The 20,234-nt window shown below is 37.5% G+C and overlaps 1 protein-coding gene across 1 annotated transcript in view; it reads right to left on the reverse strand.

Moving 5' to 3' along the window:
• The window catches only part of Prrc2c (proline rich coiled-coil 2C), a 71,916-nt gene that overhangs the window by 6,749 nt on the left and 44,933 nt on the right, over nt 1–20,234 (reverse strand). The window contains exons 20-33 of the mRNA XM_031378908.1: nt 19,464–19,549; nt 16,261–16,449; nt 15,894–16,145; nt 14,704–14,796; nt 11,660–11,761; nt 7,992–8,193; nt 6,230–6,433; nt 4,945–5,057; nt 4,497–4,633; nt 3,630–3,861; nt 3,160–3,267; nt 1,841–2,059; nt 1,200–1,303; nt 738–864 (exon numbers count right to left, since the gene is read on the reverse strand). Of these exons, the coding sequence (XP_031234768.1) occupies nt 738–864; nt 1,200–1,303; nt 1,841–2,059; nt 3,160–3,267; nt 3,630–3,861; nt 4,497–4,633; nt 4,945–5,057; nt 6,230–6,433; nt 7,992–8,193; nt 11,660–11,761; nt 14,704–14,796; nt 15,894–16,145; nt 16,261–16,449; nt 19,464–19,549 (2,168 nt within the window). The remainder of the gene's footprint in view (nt 1–737; nt 865–1,199; nt 1,304–1,840; nt 2,060–3,159; nt 3,268–3,629; nt 3,862–4,496; nt 4,634–4,944; nt 5,058–6,229; nt 6,434–7,991; nt 8,194–11,659; nt 11,762–14,703; nt 14,797–15,893; nt 16,146–16,260; nt 16,450–19,463; nt 19,550–20,234) is intronic.

Consider the following 20,234-nt stretch of genomic DNA (forward strand, 5'->3'; position numbering starts at 1 on the left):
CCAACTAGACCAGGCTGGCTTATCCCTGAGTAAATCTGTGCCCACTCTGCCAGTGAAAGTATTTGGATCGTGCCATTCCATTAATAAGGACAAAGAATAAATGGGCCATGCTTATAAAGTTTAACAGAAAAATTAGGGAGAGCATGCTATGGCACTTCAGGTGGAGACTTTTTTAAGGGGTAGACAGAAAAGGACAATTATAGAAAAGCACACTTCTATACTAAACATAAACTGAAGGTATAGTTACAGTAACTCAACAAATGTGTTCCTTAGGAACCTTCTAGCCTGTGAGTTACTCATCTTAACCAGTCTTCAATATGATTCAGCAAGGGGAGGAGAAACACACATATAACACGCATTATTTAAAACATCCCGAAAAATCTTACTTAAGTGTGCAGGTACTATAAGAACAAAACCCAACTGTGGGCCTGGAAAACTTAAGCACTGGGACCCTTCACTAAAAATCAAACTTCTTCCAAAAAGACAAAAGGAACGGGACTCAAACTGTCAGAGCTGTGTGGGGAATCTCAATCATGTCTAATGTCTGCTTTCAAACTAAACAACTCCTGCATCTGACTGTTTATAAGGATCATACATTCACTTTTAAAACCAGACAAGTTTTCATCCAAAGGTGCACACTGTAACTGCTCACCTAGGTTAGGATTATAAAGCCACAGCCTTAGTCGGATTAGCCATCATTTACAAGCACTGTATTCACCCCCCTCAGATCTGCCTACCTGGGGTGCAAACTGTGCAGGAAACGGCTGTGCCATTCTCACTGTGGCAGGGGCTGACTGGAATTGTTTCTGATACACAATGCTGTTCATTTTGCTAGACTGGCTGTTTGGACTTGTTGATGTAGCCCTTGGAAAAGAAGTCATGGTTAGTAGAGTAGTGCCAGGTAAACAATACTGTTAGATTTTAAAGGCATTTACTTTTGGATTTTCATCACATTTAGTGGCTGGACATGGTAATGCTATTAAGTAAGGGCAGCAAAGGTAAGAGAGTTCCTATACTTGTATTAACAAAATGTTCTTAAAATATGGTGTTAACATCATAGACAAAAATTAACAAAATAAACGTCTCGATAACTTCGGCTTAACATAGGATTGGCAACACCTTAAGGATTTTAGCAACTGAATTTTAAAAATTTCAAATTATTATGTAATTTCCTAAGTAAATTTAAATGTCCACTTTACCTGAATGGACTAGATGTTGGCGTGGTGCTTCGACCACCAATTGGAGGTGTTCCTGGTTTGATATCAATGCCACTCCCAAAGGCTTTTAGTTCCATTTCAGACATCTGAAGAAAACAAACAAACAAACAAACAGCACAATAAAGTTAACATTCCTCTTATTCTGTCAGCAATGTGTTGTACTTAACGTCTTATATATGATGGTTAAACTATAAAGTGCTTAAAAAACAAGACAAAACAAAACAAAAAAAACCAAACCAAAAACCTTACTGTAGCTAAAGGATCAAGCAGACCGATAAGTCTGAGAGATTATGTAATTCTAATGCTTCCACAAAAAACTGAATTCTTTGTTATTAGACAAAACTAGGAAGTATTAAGAAAAGTAGCAAATAATAATATAGGAAAAACAAAAGCATACATTTATTCTCGAGGTTTTCTGTGGGGTTATAAAAATTGATGTTTGATTTATATTAGATCTTACTTATTTATGTGCAACTTAATCACCCTCAATGTGGAATTATTAGTTCTTTCCTTCTCTGCAGCTTCCCGGCATTGAACTGAGGTCTTAAGTCTTGGCAGTGGGTGACTTTACCCAATGAGCAATCTTACAGCCCTTTCGACACAGAAAACCAAACTTCACTTACTTTCCCTGTGGTTGCCATCATGCTATGCTGAGTCCCAGCAGGGATCAATCCTCTGAAAGGCTGGCTTACTTGGGCAGGACGGCTCAAGCTCTGAGCCTGGGCTTGTGGGGTTGTGTGCTGTAACTGGGGCTGAAGAGTCTGAGGCAAAGCAATCAGAGGTTGTCCAGTAGATCCAAAATTAGTCAAGGAAAGCTGGGATGCTGGTAAAGGTACTGTAACCTAGAAAAAGAAACAAAAAGAAACTATTTGCTTGTAATTATTGTGTATATCTACATATATACCAACAGAGATCTTTAAATAATTTTCAATTAGAAATGTAAGTAAAATACTTTCAAATATATAGTGTATACAAATCTTTTAGGTTAAATAACTAGCTGTTTTCCCCACTTTAAGACAGGGTCTCACTATGTAGTCCTGACTGGTTTGAACTCAGATTCATTTGTCTTTATCTTCCATGTGATGGGATTAAGGTATGAACCACCACACCCAGCCACTCAGCCCTAACTATACCTGCTCTTGTATTCGAGATGTGACAATGTACAGCCTTAAACTGGTCTGGAGAACTGTGGGGTCTGGTGTTTCATTAGCACACGAAGGTCAAGATTTAAGGTCTGTCTATGTTAACTGCAGTGAAAAAGCCCTATACTAGCTCTGAATATAAGAGCACAAATCAAACACCACAAAATACATATGCACTCAAAACTGCTCAAGGTCCCTCCACCTATATTTCTATATTATTTACAGGTTTTGCCAAGTTGAGTGTTTATAAGTAAAAGGTCTTTTTAGTTTTTATACAAACAACTCTTACTTGATAATAAGATAATATTATGAACTGTCATTCCTTACAACAGCAAGCCAGAGGATTAATGGCTTGCTTTTCCCCTCTAGCCTTCTACCACGCATAATGAAGTCAGGAGAGCATTCACTTCCCACTGGAAAGTCCAATCATAGCATGCATTTAAGATGCTGCCTTGAGAGCTACTCTGCTACATTACATTAGCCACCTCTAAGACCAAATGTATTATAGTTTTGAATAAATGACTTTCAAGCTTCCATATGCATGGATTCCTTTCTTATAAACCTAGGTTAAATAAACCTAGAACGCATTAGAGGTGGAAGTGCAGTGAGGAGGAGCTAGCTGTTACTGAGTCAAGGAAGCGCTGTCCACTTCCAACAGACCCAACGGGATCCGCACAACATTCCAGTGTAACTCTGAAAACCACCTCCTCTATCTTGGGTCCATATAAATGTCAAAATAACAACAAAACAATACAAAGAATAATAGAGAAATTGAGGAAATTTACCATGCCACAGTTTACCTGCTGGAGAGCACTTGGTGACTGGGCAGTGTTATAAAAGTTTGTCTGGCCAGGCTGCTGTACTTGTCCAGAGTAAAGATTGGAGGCCTGAGTAAGATTTGCTCTTGCCTAGAAAAATTTACAAGAAAACAGAAGAAAGACTGAGAAGCAAGTCCCATGCAATTTGTATCAACATTATCATCTTAAAAAGGAAGATCACAACCAGGCATGGTGGTGCACACCTTTAATCCCAGCACTCAGGAGACAGAAGCAGTGCACCTCTTGAGTTCAGAGGCCAGCATGGTCTACACAGAGAAATCCTGTTTCAAAAAACTAGAAACAACAAAAAGGAAGTATTTTTTTTTTTACCCCCATTAAATCTTTTAATATTTACCTCGTATAGATTTTCTTCTTTGTAAGTTATAATTATGGGCCTAAAGGATCTGGATTTAAAAACCCAGTAAGAGCACCGCAAGCAAGCACAGTCTTACCTGAAGAAGATGTGTATCAATCAGCTGAGAACTTCCTAGTCCTGATGCCTGTCCCAGCTGATGCTCGTACAGTATGGGGATGGGCTGAGTATTTGAAGTCTGCTGAAAGGCAAGACCTGACTGTGCCTTGGCAAGTTCCTGGTGCTGGACAGCTGGGAAGTTGTGGATAGCTGTACCAGAGAGGACCACGGAAGGCTGGGAAAGACTGCTTTGCATAAAGGCTGGCTGCGATCTATGAAAAGTAGTAAGCAGGTCATGTTATACATTAATTTTATTTATAATTGTGAAAATCTTGTGTCCCAAATAACCAAGCACTCTTAAAACAGTAATTAGGCAGGGAAGACAACTTGTTTGGCTACTTGTTTCAAAAGAACTCCAAACGCAGAAGTTTGAGGAAAAAGCCCGCTCTTGCCAACGAATAGTTTACATGTTCTCTACAAAATTGAGAGTCAAACCTAGTGACATTACACATATAGTCTTGAGACCAGTATGGAAGAAAGTGAAGCCTCTTGTTTAATTGCTTTGAGCAGGATTTTACTTTATGACCCAGGCTGGCCTTGAATTCACAATGATCCTTTGCCTCTGCCTCTCGAGAGCTGGGACTCTTAAGTGTGAGTCACCATGCCTAGATAGAATAGCTCTAATTAAGATAATTCACAGGTTATGAAAATTCTATCTGAAGAAAGTACAAGAACAAAAGAAACCAGGGCATAGTTGAAATCACCAGGCTTGAAAAATATAATGTATATAATTATTTAGTTTATAATATAATAGGCTTTGGGGAAAAGGAATTAATTAGCACTAGATACTATATAACTTTCAATTGCTTCATTAAAAATTATAAAAACAACTTTTAAGGCAATTTACCTATATGGTTGAATTGAAGAACTGAATAATTCCTGAGCCTGGGAAACAGCAGGCCCAGCCCCCAAACTCAGTTGGGCTTGATGCTGCCCTTGCAGTGGGGCATAGATAGGGATTGGAATCTGCTGAACCGATGTTGGCTGCAATGCAATAAAAAAATACACATGTAATATATAAGCATAAGCTTCATATACACAAGATTGGGAAATTAATCTTATTTTTATGTCTGAAATTTTGTTTTTATCAGTAACCCTTTAAAACAGATTTTGTTTTTAACCCAGGACTTACTGGACACTGGTATATTAAGCTCTGGTAATGTGGGAATCAAAAATTTCTCCAAGTATCTATCTAGGGTAATTCAAAGTGGATTTTAACTTAAATGAATCTAATACTAAAACCTGAGATATAAAAGCCATAGAAGTATCAAGAAATACAGGATCAGGATATTTACCTGTGAGAGACCAGGTTGGAAGCCCTGCTGCTGAGCCAGGGATGGTGGAGCCAATCGTGCATGCTGGGTATTGAATAAATGACTTGTATCCATATAGAAGGCTGGGATTTGAGCTAGACCATCAGGAAAAACAAACATTATCATCTAAATTTCAGAATCTTCCAAGTAGTAAACCAAATTACTTATAGCAGTTAAAAAAAAAAAAAGATTTTCTAGCTGATTTCAAATGTGAGCACTCTGAAAAGTCACTGAAAAAGTATAAATGTAAAAAGATATAAAACTTCTAGTACAAAAGTACATGTAAATAAAACACTGCAAATTTGTTGCTATTTGGTTATACAAAATAAATGCTCTTATATGTTTTCAATTAGCTACATACTGGTAACATTTCACACAAGAAATGAACCTGACCACTGAACCAACAAATCCACTCCAATATTAAACTATGGAGTATAATAAGACAATATTGAAAACAATTAGCATTTAGTGATTAAAATGTCTGGTATAGATTTTAAATATATTTTTATATGTTTTCAACAACCAATGGTGATGCAGATAGGATATAAGATTCCTATCTATAATATAGTCGATATAGATTAGTACAAGTCTTAGAAGATTCTTAAAAGAACTGTGGATTTATGTGCTTTATGAGTTATTAGTGATGCAGTTCTTTAGATAGCAGGCCTGAACAGATGGCACTGATAGTACTTTTAGGTGACAACTGGAACAGTTACCATACAGTGTTCTTCTTCTTTTTAAAGATTTATTTATTGTTATTATAAATGAATACACTGTAGCTGTCTTCAGATACACCAGAAGAGGGCATCAGATTTCATTATGGATGGTTGTGAGCCACCATGTGGTTGCTGGGATTTGAACTCACAACCTACGGAAGAGCAGTTGGTGCTCTTACCTGCTGAGTCATCTCACCAGCCCCAGTGTTATTATTCTTATTTGTTATAAATATGTTCTCTCTACCAAGAACTTTATTATTTTTCAAGTAACAAAGTTTGGTGATTTTAGTGAAACTGCAGAACATGCATAAATTATGGTGCAAATTATAAGACACTAACTTGTCATAAATGTAGAAGGCAAAAGTGGACATACACAAACACACACAAATCCCCCTTCTAAAAGTCCCAGAATTCTTGTCATGGATGGAAAGGACTCAAACCTATTAGTACATTTGGGAAAAAAAAAAAATCTAAGCATTAAGAGTCATGAGAAGAAAAGAGCGCACAGTGTCCATTTTCTAAATTCCTATAAGCAACCCTAGAAATATTACCTGCTGCGGACTGAGACACATAAACTTGTGGACTCTGCTGCTGCTGTGCAATAAGGGAAGGCATACAGCTTAACTGTGAAAAATGACTTGCAGAAGGTAGGCTGCTGGTTTGTAATTGTTGGGGTTTTACTTTACAAATATTAGGAGGGTCCGATGTGGTTGTAGATTTTGTACTCAGCGAAGAGGTAGTGTAAGTACCAGCTCCTGTATGTGAAGAAAGGAGAAAAACAGAGCACGTTCACTCTTCTGAGTCAATGGGTTCCATGGATTTTATCTATATCAAGTCTTCAAGCAACCACAGATCAAAAATATTTGAGGGGGCTAGCAATGTAATGCAGACAAGGTAGCACATGCCTGTAACCCTAGCCATGCTACTGTAACCTCCATACTCAGGAGCTATAGGCACAATCTTATTCTCACAGAGTTCCAGGAATACAGGTGACCTTGTCTTGAAAAGGGAAGATGTCAGTCTGAAGGATGGACGGCCATTTATCCTTGTCACTGTTTGCTCAACAATATACCGGAGACAATTAGCTTGACCTAAAAATAGGTCAACTGCACGCCAAAGAAAGAATGGAGAACTTTTCAACTCACCCTATCAATCTCCTGTTTGTTTAGTACCAATTCCCACTAAGGTAGAGGAGTTCAAGCTAGTCTAAAAAATGGGCCGTGGGGAATAACTGGACAAATTTTAAAGGAAGAAAAAAGTTTAATTAGGGCACTATCTGGCATGACATTACAAGGCAGGAATCATCTCCAAGGTTTTTTTTTTCATTTTCGTTTTTTGAGACAGTGCCTTCATAGTTGTCTTCCTGCTTCAATCAACTAAGTGCTGCAATCACAAGCATATAATACCATGTCCACTTTGGGATTGTCTAAATATACCTATCACAGATAACAGAGAAGCTGCTATAGGACTATAGGACAGCCCATACATCAAGAGTGGAGTGGGGTGGAGTCTTCAAATTAGTACAAATGGCAGAATAGTCAAAATCAACGCTGTAATCACTAAATAAAAAACAAAGCAAGCAAATTCTGTACAAGGTTTATTTTTTATCCACTGGAAAGGTGCTTTCCACTGCTTTGGAAACATCAGGAAATACTGTAAAAACCTGAAATAAAATTTGTTTTTAAACAGAAGCATGGTTAATTAGTGGGTAAAGTAAAGGGGATGAACTTCCACAGGTTAAGCATCTGGAAACATTTGCCATTCTTTAAGAACTACAAAGCTTTTAACTTGGCAGTTGTGCAAAACTGTAAGTAAGGAACAATGGTTTTTCTAACTCAGTCTGACAACGTTTCCCCAGGCACCAAACAGTAGTAACACTACCCACCTAACTTACATTAGAAAATATAACTCATCCCATTAATACCCTTAAATCAGATGTATTGAAAAAATCATTTAAAAGTGGCAGCAATTTATATTCTGAACTGTGTGTTTAATTACTTGGGTATAGTAAAACTGACAACAAATGGGTAAGCGAGCTTCATAGAAAAATTTGGAAGACAGGAGTTTATGCAATGAGGGAGAATTTGGCAAAATCTTTCCTACTAAGCAATCAATAAAATAGTCACACAAAATTTCTGAGACACAAGTAAAAGGACAAGTAAGAGAAGGGGAGTTTTCATAAAGTATTTTTTTCTGCTCAGGGAACATCAGATCATTTAAGCTGGGAGTGTGGGCCAGTGGTACAGGGCTTGTCTAGGAAACATTAGGCAATCAAACAAAAAGGTATACAGGAAAGCTGTGACACATTTCTACCTGATAGTGATGCTGTAGGAGTGACTGACGCAACTGGGATCTGCGGCATGGATGCACTGGAAAATGAGCTGTAATTAGCGGTGCTTGGTCCACTGGCACTGCTGCTGACTCCACTCACAATTGGAGGTGCTGCAGAAGTTACTGGGGACCCCTTTTCCCTTAGATTTGGAGAATTTTCCCATGCCTTCCGTGCAGACTCCATCTGCAATAAAACAGACTTCTGTTAAAGCAAACAAAGTAAAAAACAAATAAGAAAACCCAACAGACCACATCCTTTATACCCCAGTACGGAGATCCCAAATAGTGTCAGTATGAGAGTTTTCAAACTTTCTACCCAAAGGGTTCTTTCTTTTTTTTAAAAAAAAACAAAACAAACAAAGTTTATTGAAAGCTTTGGGAAATACACATCGAACCATAGCTAAAACACTTATCAAAAACCAAATGGCTCTACTTAGCGCCAGGGCCTCAGGCAGCATAGTCCCCTTCCTTCTTTTTAAATCAATACTTCTCAAATGCACGTGGTGATATAACAGGGCAAGTACTGTCTTAGACATAATATATTTTTGCCCTGGTTCACATGGAATTTCATGTTTTAAAAGACAGAATTAGATCTTTTTAAAAATGGAGCAGCAGTGTCCACTGACTTTCAGATAACAAAAAGGTAATATTAAGTTGGTTAACAGATAATTCAAAGCAATGTATTTATAACTAGTAGTGACTGATATGATAACACTTTTGCATCTTCATTGCTTTCACTGTCTCACTGTGGCACAGACAGGCCTTAAACTCATTGTGCACTGAAAGATGACTTTCAACACTGACTCCCAATCTCTGAAGCCCTGAGATTTACACACATGTCACCTATTTCTTAATTAATTTTCCCTTTTAATATTTAAATTTCAGATGTAGATCTCTCTCATTTTCTCTTCAATTTAGACTACACTTCAATTTAGACCACCCCTTGTTCAAATGTTGAATAATTTTATGCACCTAGTGATTTCTGAGAGCAGAGCAAGATTCTACCACATATGGAGGCAAAAAAATTCTTTGTATTACCAGAGAAAATACTATGATGAAAGGCAAATCCAAGATAATCTTTTAGATGATTTGTAAGGCAGCATGTTTCCTAGGTAGCGCCTTTAATACCATTAACAAGTTTATTAACCATTTAAATACCAATTTCTAAATTTGTTTTTAAAAGTTTGTGTGTGTGTGTGTGTGTGTGTGTTAAAAATAGAGTTTCTCTGTATAGTCTTGGCTGTCCTGGAACTCACTTTATAGACTAAGCTGGCCTCAAACTGAGAGATCTGCCTGCCTCTGCCACCATCACCTGGTAATTTCTAAATTTTTAACCTATTTTAATAAGTATCTCATCATCTCACCCCCCCTTCTTTTGTTTTTTGTTTTGTTTTTTTTTTTTTCCAGACAGGATCTCTCGGGGTAGTCCTGGCTGTCCCGGAACTCACTCTGTAGACCAGGTTGGCCTTGAACTCAGAAATCCACCTGCCTCTGCCTCCCAAGTGCTGGGATTAAAGGCATGTGCACCACCCGGCATCATCTCCCTTTTAAAAACCACTTGACTCATCACTTCATCTAATCAGACCACCATAGTTAAAACACTCAAACTGCATGACTCTTCTATGTTTAAGAACAAACATATATTTCTCACACTCACTATGCCATTCAAGTGTATTTTATTTTAAAGTAAAAGCCGTGGAGGGTAGGGTGGGACTGGAACCCCAACCTCACCCTTCCTAGGTCTAGGCTAGCACCTACATAGAGACCTCTGGGCTCCTGCACTGCCCTCTATTTTTGAGATCTTATTCAGGATATGTACTCTGGTGTTTTAGCTGAGTTTTTCATTAGTTGTTCTGAATGATGGAACCCACAGCCAGAGGTTTGAGGACCTCCATCCCTTAAAGAATGCTTCTGCCTAACTTCTGAAGGAAGCCTGGCTTTGCCGATGTGTATCCAGTTTTATTTTACATTTGGATTCTCCATATTTAATGCGGTAAGAATAAAGTCTGAAGACATCATTTGTGATTAATTAGGAGATTCCTTCTGAGATAAAGGTAAATAATCTGCCTATCTAGGAAATGCCAACTTTTGATCTTCATTAAAATCTGTTGATAATAACTGTAAATCAAAATATCTTGCTGGGAACGTAATAAAAGTATGTTAACCACTGTAACAGTAACCTGAAATTTTGGGGTTATAGTCATCTGAAAAGAATACTAAAACTAACATTATATAACATTATTGACCATATATATATATACACATATATATATGACCTCAATACACACACACACACACACACACACATATATGAGGCTTGATTTCACTTCTTATCCAGCAAGGAAAACAGTTTGTTTTTGGAAATTCAAGGACACTAAATAAGTTTAATTATTTTAAACGCTGGCAATAATGCCCATATAGAACGTTTCCACAACTAAATATTCTTCCAAGATAAAAGTGTGTGTGCATGTGTATGTGTGTGACACAAAAGTAAAGAAACGACAGGTTAAACTTATTTAACTTTAACTTTGTGCATAATAGTTTTAGAATGTTAAAAATGAATCAAAAAGGCAAACCCAACAGATATTCTAAAGAATAACTGGCTCAATATAAAAATACATGATACTTGCTTATGTGAAACTTTGATCAATATAATCATAAAAATCATCTGAATTATAAAACAAGGTAATGAGCCAAGACTGAGACAGTCCTCTGAGTAGAAAATTAACAGCAAGGCCAAACAAGAATTGGTGCTGAACAGTAAGGACTGGGCACAATACATCTCTTACAAAGAGGTAATCATGAGGTTATGTAGAAAGAGCTTAGAAATGAACATTGGCCAATGTTTATCATCCAAAGGTTTACTATAATCCAATCAGGAAAGGATGCCTTTAGATGTTAAATACCATGCTGAATAAGATTATGAACAAAGAGAACATCAAAAAAGACAAAGACACACAAACCCAATTCTACCCCCTCATCAACCATTAACTTAGAATGCCACAGTGAATCAGAGACCTTATTATAGTAATCTCAAGTAACTTTCCTATAAAGGATTAATGTAGGCAAAAAATCAGGACAGTAAGATGCTAAAAAACCAAAGCAAGTGCTAGGTAGCGGTATAGGACAGACTGTAATCCTTGCTACCTAAGAAGGAACCCAGAAGGACCATCAAGTTAGAAGGCAGACTGGGCAACTTAAAGAGGCTATGTATAAGTAAACAAAGGACTGGGATGTGGTAAAGTGCTTGCCTCAAATGTGAGGTCCCAAGCTCAATCTTTAGTATTTCAAACCAAAAATTCTCAGTTTTGCTTATAAAGTATGTTTGTGTTAACAGCCTTTTCATGAAATGTTTCCGCATCCATTCAATTTACTAATGACTTATAAGAAAAAAGAACATTCCTATTATAATTGGCACTTTGTATTTGAGTATACAAATCATAAGCTGTAATTCTGTTTTTATGACAAAATTCACAAGCACAATAGACCTTGTCATTGCCAAGCAGTGTTAAAAGCTAACATGGTTTTTAAGGTATAATTTGACGTCACTAAGAAAAAAGAAAAAAAAAAAGAAAAAGAGACTATTATTGTAAACTTGCATTCCTTGCATGCAATAATTACGGAGCCTTAAAGATGGATGTTGTACATACCTTGAAGGTGAGGCTGAAAGTAGTGGGAGGAACTGAAGTTAGGCTGGAGCTTTGTTGTATAGTCTCCCTCTTAGGGAGGGGAAGGGTGTTGGGCAGGGGCACCTGAAAAGGCAGGCAACATATCACAATCTAAGTATGCTACAAAAGCCCCATCAGTCTAAAAAGGAGTATCTGATTACTTAAGTTACAATGCTTACAGAGGGTGATAATTATGTTAAAGTTCTGAAGAGAAACACTATCTACTTGGACATGTACAAATTACCAGGAAAAAAAGAACTTGTCAATTATAAAGTACATACTACTCAAGGTAGTATGTTGTAACCTTACTCTGTGCATTGCTTTATGTTTGCTCTTTATATACTTGAAGTGAAATCTTCTCTTAAACTCCCTTGGGTGGGGTTGGGGTGGTGATAATACTACTGATCCAAGAGCCATACTCTGTCCACTAAGTTCTAAGAAATACAACTTTCAGCATATATGGAGTATGTACAGGTTCCGATCTTGAGTATTTAATACACAGTGCAAACCTCTTTCCTAATCAGTCTCTTATAACTAGATTAAAAAACCAGAGTAACGTCTGGTGCAAAGTATAGAATATACCTTTACCTCATTACACCAAACTGTTCTATTATGTAAGGACATGACGGTAGCAAATTCTTTTAGAAACTTTAAGGTGATATGCCCTACTCCTACCTCACAGTCCCTGGATGTTGTAACCTTACTCTGTGCATTGCTCCTGATGACTCACTCATTCAGAAAATAAGGGCTGGCATGCTTTCAGGTTTTAAGGTCACTCTGAGATACTTTGGATTACATATTGAATAGAGATCTGTTAAAACATATGCTACCTAACAAAAGATTTTAAAGTAAATCTTGACATCAGCTAAACCACAGTAATAAAAATTGTCATCTGTACTTAACTCTGTGGGACATTAAAAATGCTCAATAATTTTAATACCGGATAACACTAACTACCACACAAGTTAAGATATTTATTTTAAAGCCTATCCTGGGGCTGGAGAGATGCCTCAGTGGTTCAGAGTGCTTACACCACTTGTTCTAAGAACCCAGATTCTGTAACCTGGTGATTTCAACACAATACAGTTCAAATGTTGTCTATCATGTTTTCTTTTTCTTTGGCTCGTGCATGCAAGCTCTGCATATAAACTCACTCAAGCTCATACATATACACATAAACATACATTTTTAAAAAAGAGGCCTATAAGAAGTTACAACAGATGATATGTCTTTTTAAAGACAAAAGTTCTGCATTTTAAAAAAGAAGCCTCCAACAGACTAATGAACAGACCTCTCAAAAGGCCTTTCTCATGGAAGACTTTATAGTTACCACAGAATCACCACACTCGGGCCAAGGAAACAACACTGACATCATCTACACTGAATTTACAATACTCCCTAACCTAAATTTTGTTTTTTTGCACTCATAAGTGCCTTAGATATACTGCTAATAAGCAAATAAAGACTATTCACCTACACATGAGACGACATGTCTCCTTCCTCATATGCTAGTGAACCAAGTCATATGCTAATCATCCGGAGGAGTACAGAGACTACCTAAGTGAACCAAGTCCTATGCTAGTCATCCTCAGGAGTATACATAGACTACTGAAGTGTTCATCTGCATATATATTTTTCAGTGACAAAATGTTACAAGTTTAGAGAATGAAAAAGTGACATTTCATAAATATTTTTTAAGTGAGAAAAGATAGCACAATTTAAGCATATACTTTCCTATAACATTACAGATACGCTAGCAGTGGAACCGGCATTTAAACTCAACATTTAAACAAAGGCTTCCCTCTAAGTTTCCTATTACACAGGAAACACTTCTCATAAAGGTGAGGATGGTGGTGGTGGTGGATTATTCCAGGCTTAGGTGCATGAAGCAGTCTTATAAGTTCTAAACACTAGACAAACTAATCAGTTCTCAGTATCAAGTTCAACTGACTCCACTCCTTTTCTTCAGCCATGTAGAAGTCTTGATTTGACTATAATTTGATTAACTGACCCCTAATATAGCTCACCTTTCTAAAATTCCACATACTTGATGCTAGAGGGACGGACAGACAGCATGAGGAAAAAATATAAAATAAAAATCAAGATTTTTATACTGAAAATGATAATGTCCCTTTGAAGAAATCTTTATAGCTATAAAAGTATTTTTGGAAAGAACAATCATCACTTGAATGATAGCTTTTGATTACATTAGTTTATATTCAAAGGGGAGATCAAGCAACCAAAATTTCTCCTGTTTATTCTCAAAAGCAAGAACCATACAAGAATTAAATGTCACCATTATGCTGTGCATGAGGCCAGAGCAAGTTACTTTTTAGACTAGTTTTTTTCATCTACACTGAAGTAGGCAAAATGATAAACTGTACTGACTTAAAATATACAAGCCTTAAAACTAGGGCTTTATCTGCCACACAACATCACCTAATATTAGATAATTTAGGAAATTATGGGATACATATGTTCATATTACAGCTCAATTTCCACAAAAGCAATGTTGGCAAGGCCAGATCTTTGTACTTCAATTTGAAAATACTTGTTTTTACTTAAGAAACAAAACAAAACAAAACCCAGTATCTTTTATTCTACTGACCTTAAATGAGTATAGCTACATTGAATCATAAAGTCGTTTTTGTGAATAAAATCATCCAAGTAAAATTAACTATAGTATGTAAGGGTGAACCCAAAACTTCTTACCAAACTAGGTTAATAGGATGATTGCTCATAAAAATCAAGTCCCAGCACTTGAAAGCTGACAACTTAAACAGATTGTAGGAAGAGGACTGGAGGGGAGGGGAAAAGAGGAGAGGGGAAAAAGAAGAGAGGGGAGATGAGGAGAGGGGGGCCTAAACTTTGGTTTTAAAAGTATTTATACATTACTCAAAATACAAAATTACTTAACTCATTTGTTAAGAGTCAAACATTGTTCACGACAGTGTGTGTAAGATACAGTGATGGGTAAGATGAGTCAGGGTCCTATCCAACCCTGCTAAATCTGACTGATTACTTACATTATTAACCAAAGAGTCCTCCATCTTGACATTGTTAGTAGTCACAGTGCTAGGCAGAGAAGAGGAAGGTGTAGTGTAGTCTGTTACAGACTCCTGTGAGGAGTGAAAGAGAACAAAGCTGAATTTACAGGTCACTTTTGACAAGTCAAGTAAAGCTGTTTTGGAAGGAGAGAAATAAACCACTATGCCCTAAAATTTCAATCCACCAACTAACTAACAGTAGGCTGAAAGAGCATGGACCTGCCTTCAAGAGACAACATCTCAATTGCTGCTAGATTTTACATATATTTAAAGTCTATTTTCACAGCATGAGGTAGGAGGCTATAAGTATTTCTGTGAGTTATGTCCCCTAATGAGTACAAGTATCTATCTATTTCTAGTCACTTAACATAACTTGCCTTTCTAGGTACACCTTGTGACACACTGGGCCTGCAGAGATGTGGATGCTTAAGTCTTACATAAAAAAAATTATGGTATTTTCTCTAAATCACTAATAGCATGTAATACAGTGAAATGTTCTGCTACTGGATGTTATAGTTTAATGAAGACAAACAAATAAAAACCCAAAACAAAACACCTCCAATTTTTGAGAGAGAATATTTTTGATCCAGATTTGAATTCATGGATCCTGAACTCACAGATACAAGGGAGCTGGCTGCATTTTGAAAGATACATGTCTCTCACCCAACGTAGCAACCCAAAACAAGTCAACACTTTATAGTCTTCAACCTGAGAAACAGTGGTTTGCTCCAAGTGTGTCTCACCTCAAGTTTAGAATTACAGTAGAAGGCAAATAAGGGAAAGAATTCTGATCTTTTATAGTTTTCTATTTAAGCCATTCAGCAAAATACAGATAAACTTCGGCAAAAATGTAACCTTTTGCATAGACATTTACATCATATGATAGAACTTCACAAAGTAAGTTTGCTATATGGCAGGTGGTGGTAATCCCAGCCCCTCAGGAGGGAGAGGCAGGTGGTTCTGAGTTAGAGACCAGCCTGGTCTACACAGGAGTTCCATGACAACCAGTTAGAGAAATCCTGGCTCAAAAGACCAAAAACAAACAACAAAAGCCACCAAAAAGGGCTTGATACAGCCACCATTATAATCAAATGCTCAGCATAAAAAGTACATTATTAATGTTCCTGTCACCCACTTTTGCATCCAGTCAACAGCCAGTGTATACCTACCTTTGCATCAGTGCCATATTCTGGGGATGACACCGAGATCATTGCTCCTATCTCAGCAGACATTTCGGAGACTGCTTTGGTTTCTTTCGCTGTACCAGGATCTGTGCTTCTGACCACAGCTGTGCTTGGTTTCTCTTGTCCTTCTGGCTCAACCTGTTGGGCATCTTTCACTTTTCTGTTTTTTAATGATCGTTCCTTTCCAATGGGACCAGGTTTATGTTCTTTGTTTTCTACCAAACTCAAGTCTGGAAGCTGAAGTCAATGTTATGACAAAATAAATCATAATAAAGATTTATTAAAAGCGAAATTAAATTTTAGAGCAATATGTCCATTCCAGAATCACATCTACCTAAAGAATAGTACTTACCTTCTGAGCTTTAATGGGCCCTGCCCGAGGCTGTTTCTGACGCTGCTCTTTAGGTTCAGGAACTTTATCAGTTGGTTTCTCTGAAAGCACAGGAACCACCTCATTTTCATTCCCGTTTGAGGCTGGAGCACCAAACTGAATTGTGTCAATTCCAATTTCAACACCACTCTCTTGACCATTTCTTGTTCCCTAGTAAAATAATGTTTTAACACTTGGTATATTACAGTAAACAAATTGAGGCTTGACTGAAAAAATGAATGCAGTGCCACATATAAAAAGGACAACAGAAGCAAGCATGTTTAATGCAATTCTACATATCAACTGAGACTTCAGTTTAAGTGTTCAAACTCTTAGTTTTAGTTTTGTGATGAGAAAAACCAAGAAAAGCTTTCAGTTATTCCATCATTAAAACAACTTTAAACTTAACCTATAAACGGCCAAAGGTTCTTGTTAAGTCTGCTCTAATAGTAACCTAAAAATAAAAATCTCATGGCCGGGCAGTGGTGGCACACACCTTTAATCCCAGCACTTGGGAGGCAGAGGCAGGTGGATTTCTGACTTTGAGGCCAGCCTGGTCTACAGAGTAAGTTCCAGGATAGCCAGGGGTACACAGAGAAACCGTGTCTCGAAAAACAAAACAAAACAAAAAACTTCAACAAAGTACTGTGTGGTTGGGAAGGTAATATACATCCCAGTGGAGTCAAGTCACCAATTAAAAAGCTAATTTTCTGAACACATTCTTTGTGCTAGGCAATCTCACCCTGATATATTACATAAAATGGAAGAACCAAAGAGTTCGATAGTAAGAAAAGCTAAAATATGCTAGGTGGAAGAAATTCCGAAGCAAAACATACTAGAAAAAAATGAATACCAATAGAAAGTAACGACAGAAATAATAGGAAATAGCAATGTATTTGTTAGACCACAGCAAATTTGGCTTTTGTGTCTAGCTTTGGTTTTTGTTTTTGCTTTGCTACGAACAAAACTAAGTCACTAACAACTCCATGCATCTAGCCTCTTACACACTGCCTTCCACCATTGCTCAGAAGCTGCAGTGCTCTGGCCTCACTGGCCATTTGTGCGGTTAACTTCTACAATAAATAGCTTTCCGATTTTTTTGAGAATCCCAAAGATGATAGATACTCCAGGATGACCACTGATCTCCATGTGCATACATGTGTGATACACGTACACACATATATAAACTCACAGAAAAGGAAATGGGAAGCCATCAGAGAATTCTTTCCATTGTCTGAAATGTCAATTTTGCTAACTTAAAAAGCTGGAAATTGCAAAGAGCATTAATTTCTACTGCCAATTCAGTGTATGTACCACTTGCTCTATCAGCAGTACTCGACACAATGATCCACCTTTCTTTTCTCTCATATACTTGTTTTATCAGCTGGCACCTACATCTCCCACATTTCTCTGAGCTGGAAAGCCTCAACACTTAGTTTACATTTCCCACTTTTGCATCTTCATAATTCATCTTACCTTGGTAATTTCATCCAGCCCCACGAATATTGACATGTTGATGACTTAGCAAATAAAATCTTCAAATCAGACTCTCTTTGATTTACACTCTGATAGCTAACTAGTAATTGACATTTTCACTTAAAATTTTGGTTGTGTTAGCATGTGTAGGAAGGAATGTATACCTGAGAGTACCAGTGCCAACGGGTGCCAGAGACATCAGACCCCTTAGGCATCTCGAACCACCTGCTATGAATGCTTGGGTCCTTGGCAAAAGCAGTAAGCACTTGAACCCAGGCAATAACACCTTAAATGTAGCTCTATGATCTTCTTATCCTCACACCTAATCATGATCCATTTGGATCTGCTCATTTTAAACTAGTGAAAAACTTTTTCTTTCTTCCTGTTCATACAAAGTCAGTTCTGGGTTAATGGCCCACCTTCTCATGACATCCCACATCAATCATTTGACTACTGTCATCCTTACTCCCTCACCCACAAGACAGTTTTTTTTTTGAGATGAGGGTGTGTATCCCTGGTTGTCCTGGAACTCACTCTGTCGACCAGGCTGGCCTCCAACTCAGAAATCCGCCTGCCTCTGTCTTCCAAATGCTGGGATTAAAGGCGTGCACCACTACTGCCCGGCCACAAGACAGTTCTTAACACAATAATCTATATATATTCACAGCCTGCCACTCCTTTGCATCACACCCTCCAATGGCTCTCCATGTCTTTCAAAGCCCCTAAAGCCTCCTCACACTCTGCTGTTCTTTCTCTTGGGTCACTCCAGTCATCTGGACTTCCCTGAACTACTTCGAATACATCAGAACTGTCTTTGTTTTAAAAATTTTAGATTTATTTATTTTATATACATAAATACACTGTAGTTGTCTTCAGACATAAGAGAAGAGGGCATTAGATTCCATTACAGATGGTTGTGAGGCACCATGTTGTTGTTGGGAACTGAACTCAGGAACTCTACAAGAGCAGTCAGTACTTTTAACAGCTGAGCCATCTCTCCAGCCCCCATCAGACTTGTTCTTGCCTTATGGCTTTCATAGCTACTATTCCCTGAACTGGGAACTGACTTTTTCTCAGATACTGAGTAACCAACCTACTTTATCTTCTCCAAATCTTTAATCAAATGACACACAAGTAGGATCTGGAAGCTACCTCCATATACTTTGGGAAAATTCTTTGCTATCATCTTGATTAAACAAGTGTACTGCTGGTTTTTCCCATGAGGGTTTTTGCTTCTATTATCTGTGCCAGTTTTGTAAACTCAAAAAGAAGACTAGCTGGCAGATCAAAAATACTTCATAAATGTTCATTCACCTAATGAGTAACCACTGAACAATATTGCAGATGGTTTAGAAATGATAGACTAGTAAGCTGTAAATTTTTATAATTATCTTATTAGATAGGAATACGAGGAAAGCCTGGAAAATAGTGACTTGTTCTCTACAAGGTCCTTTCTGGATATTAGAATAAAACAAATGTTTAACCTTTAGTAGCCTGTAAATATGGAGGACTAGCAAGATTAGCATCATCTGGGTACTTAAGAGAATGTACTCAAAACCCAACCCATACTCAATAGAGCAGAAATTCTGGGCATGAATTTAATCTGTTTTAGTGGCCCCAAGGTAATCATTAGGTACAATGAGATTTTGGAAATTATTTTAAAAACTACGTCACTAACTTCCCATCTATGCCAGTAAGTCTATTCTTACCTCTGATGAAGTTGCTGATCCAAATGATGTTAAGGGCTTATTCCATGCACTGACTGAAGGTGGCTGTGGTGGACTAATAGGACCTACTAAAAAGAAGCCAGAGGAAATGTGACCATTAAAATTTAGATGCTGAAGTCTAGCACTAATAAATTCAACCCTTTTACTACAATGGTGGCCACACAATAAAACAATTCTGCACATCACAGATTCTTTTTTTCCACTCAAGACAGGGTTCCTTTGTGCAGCCCTAGCTGTCCCAGAACTTGCTCTGTAGTCCTGCCTGGCTCTGCCTCCTGAGTGTCAGGATTAAAGGTGTATGCCACCACTGCTTGGCTAAGAGATTCTCAAATGCCTGCTTCCCAAAGGGCAGCTAAATTGAAAGGTTTTTTACATATCCCTATTATCACTTTTGAGTCCATAAAACACAATTCTACATCTATTGCACTATGTTGCCCTTCTTTCTAGTCATGTTAAATGGTTCTTTCCCTATCCTTATACACAAATTAGAGTCCACTGAAGAAAGCCACACTTTTAACATTAGTTCCCCCAATTCATCCTTATCTTCACCTGTGCCTGCATCCTACCCAGACTCAACCTAAAGCTCACAGGAAGAAAAACATAAAATACTTGTTCTCATGAATCTACTTTGTTTTGTTTAACATGCTGATTTTCACTTCCATTCATTTCTCTATAAATGACAGAAATCGGGCTGGTGAGATGGCTCAGCGGGTAAGAGCACTGACTGCTCTTCCGAAGGTCCTGAGTTCGGAT

This window comes from Mastomys coucha, unplaced genomic scaffold (assembly GCF_008632895.1).
Source record: "Mastomys coucha isolate ucsf_1 unplaced genomic scaffold, UCSF_Mcou_1 pScaffold1, whole genome shotgun sequence".
Taxonomy (NCBI): domain Eukaryota; kingdom Metazoa; phylum Chordata; class Mammalia; order Rodentia; family Muridae; genus Mastomys; species Mastomys coucha.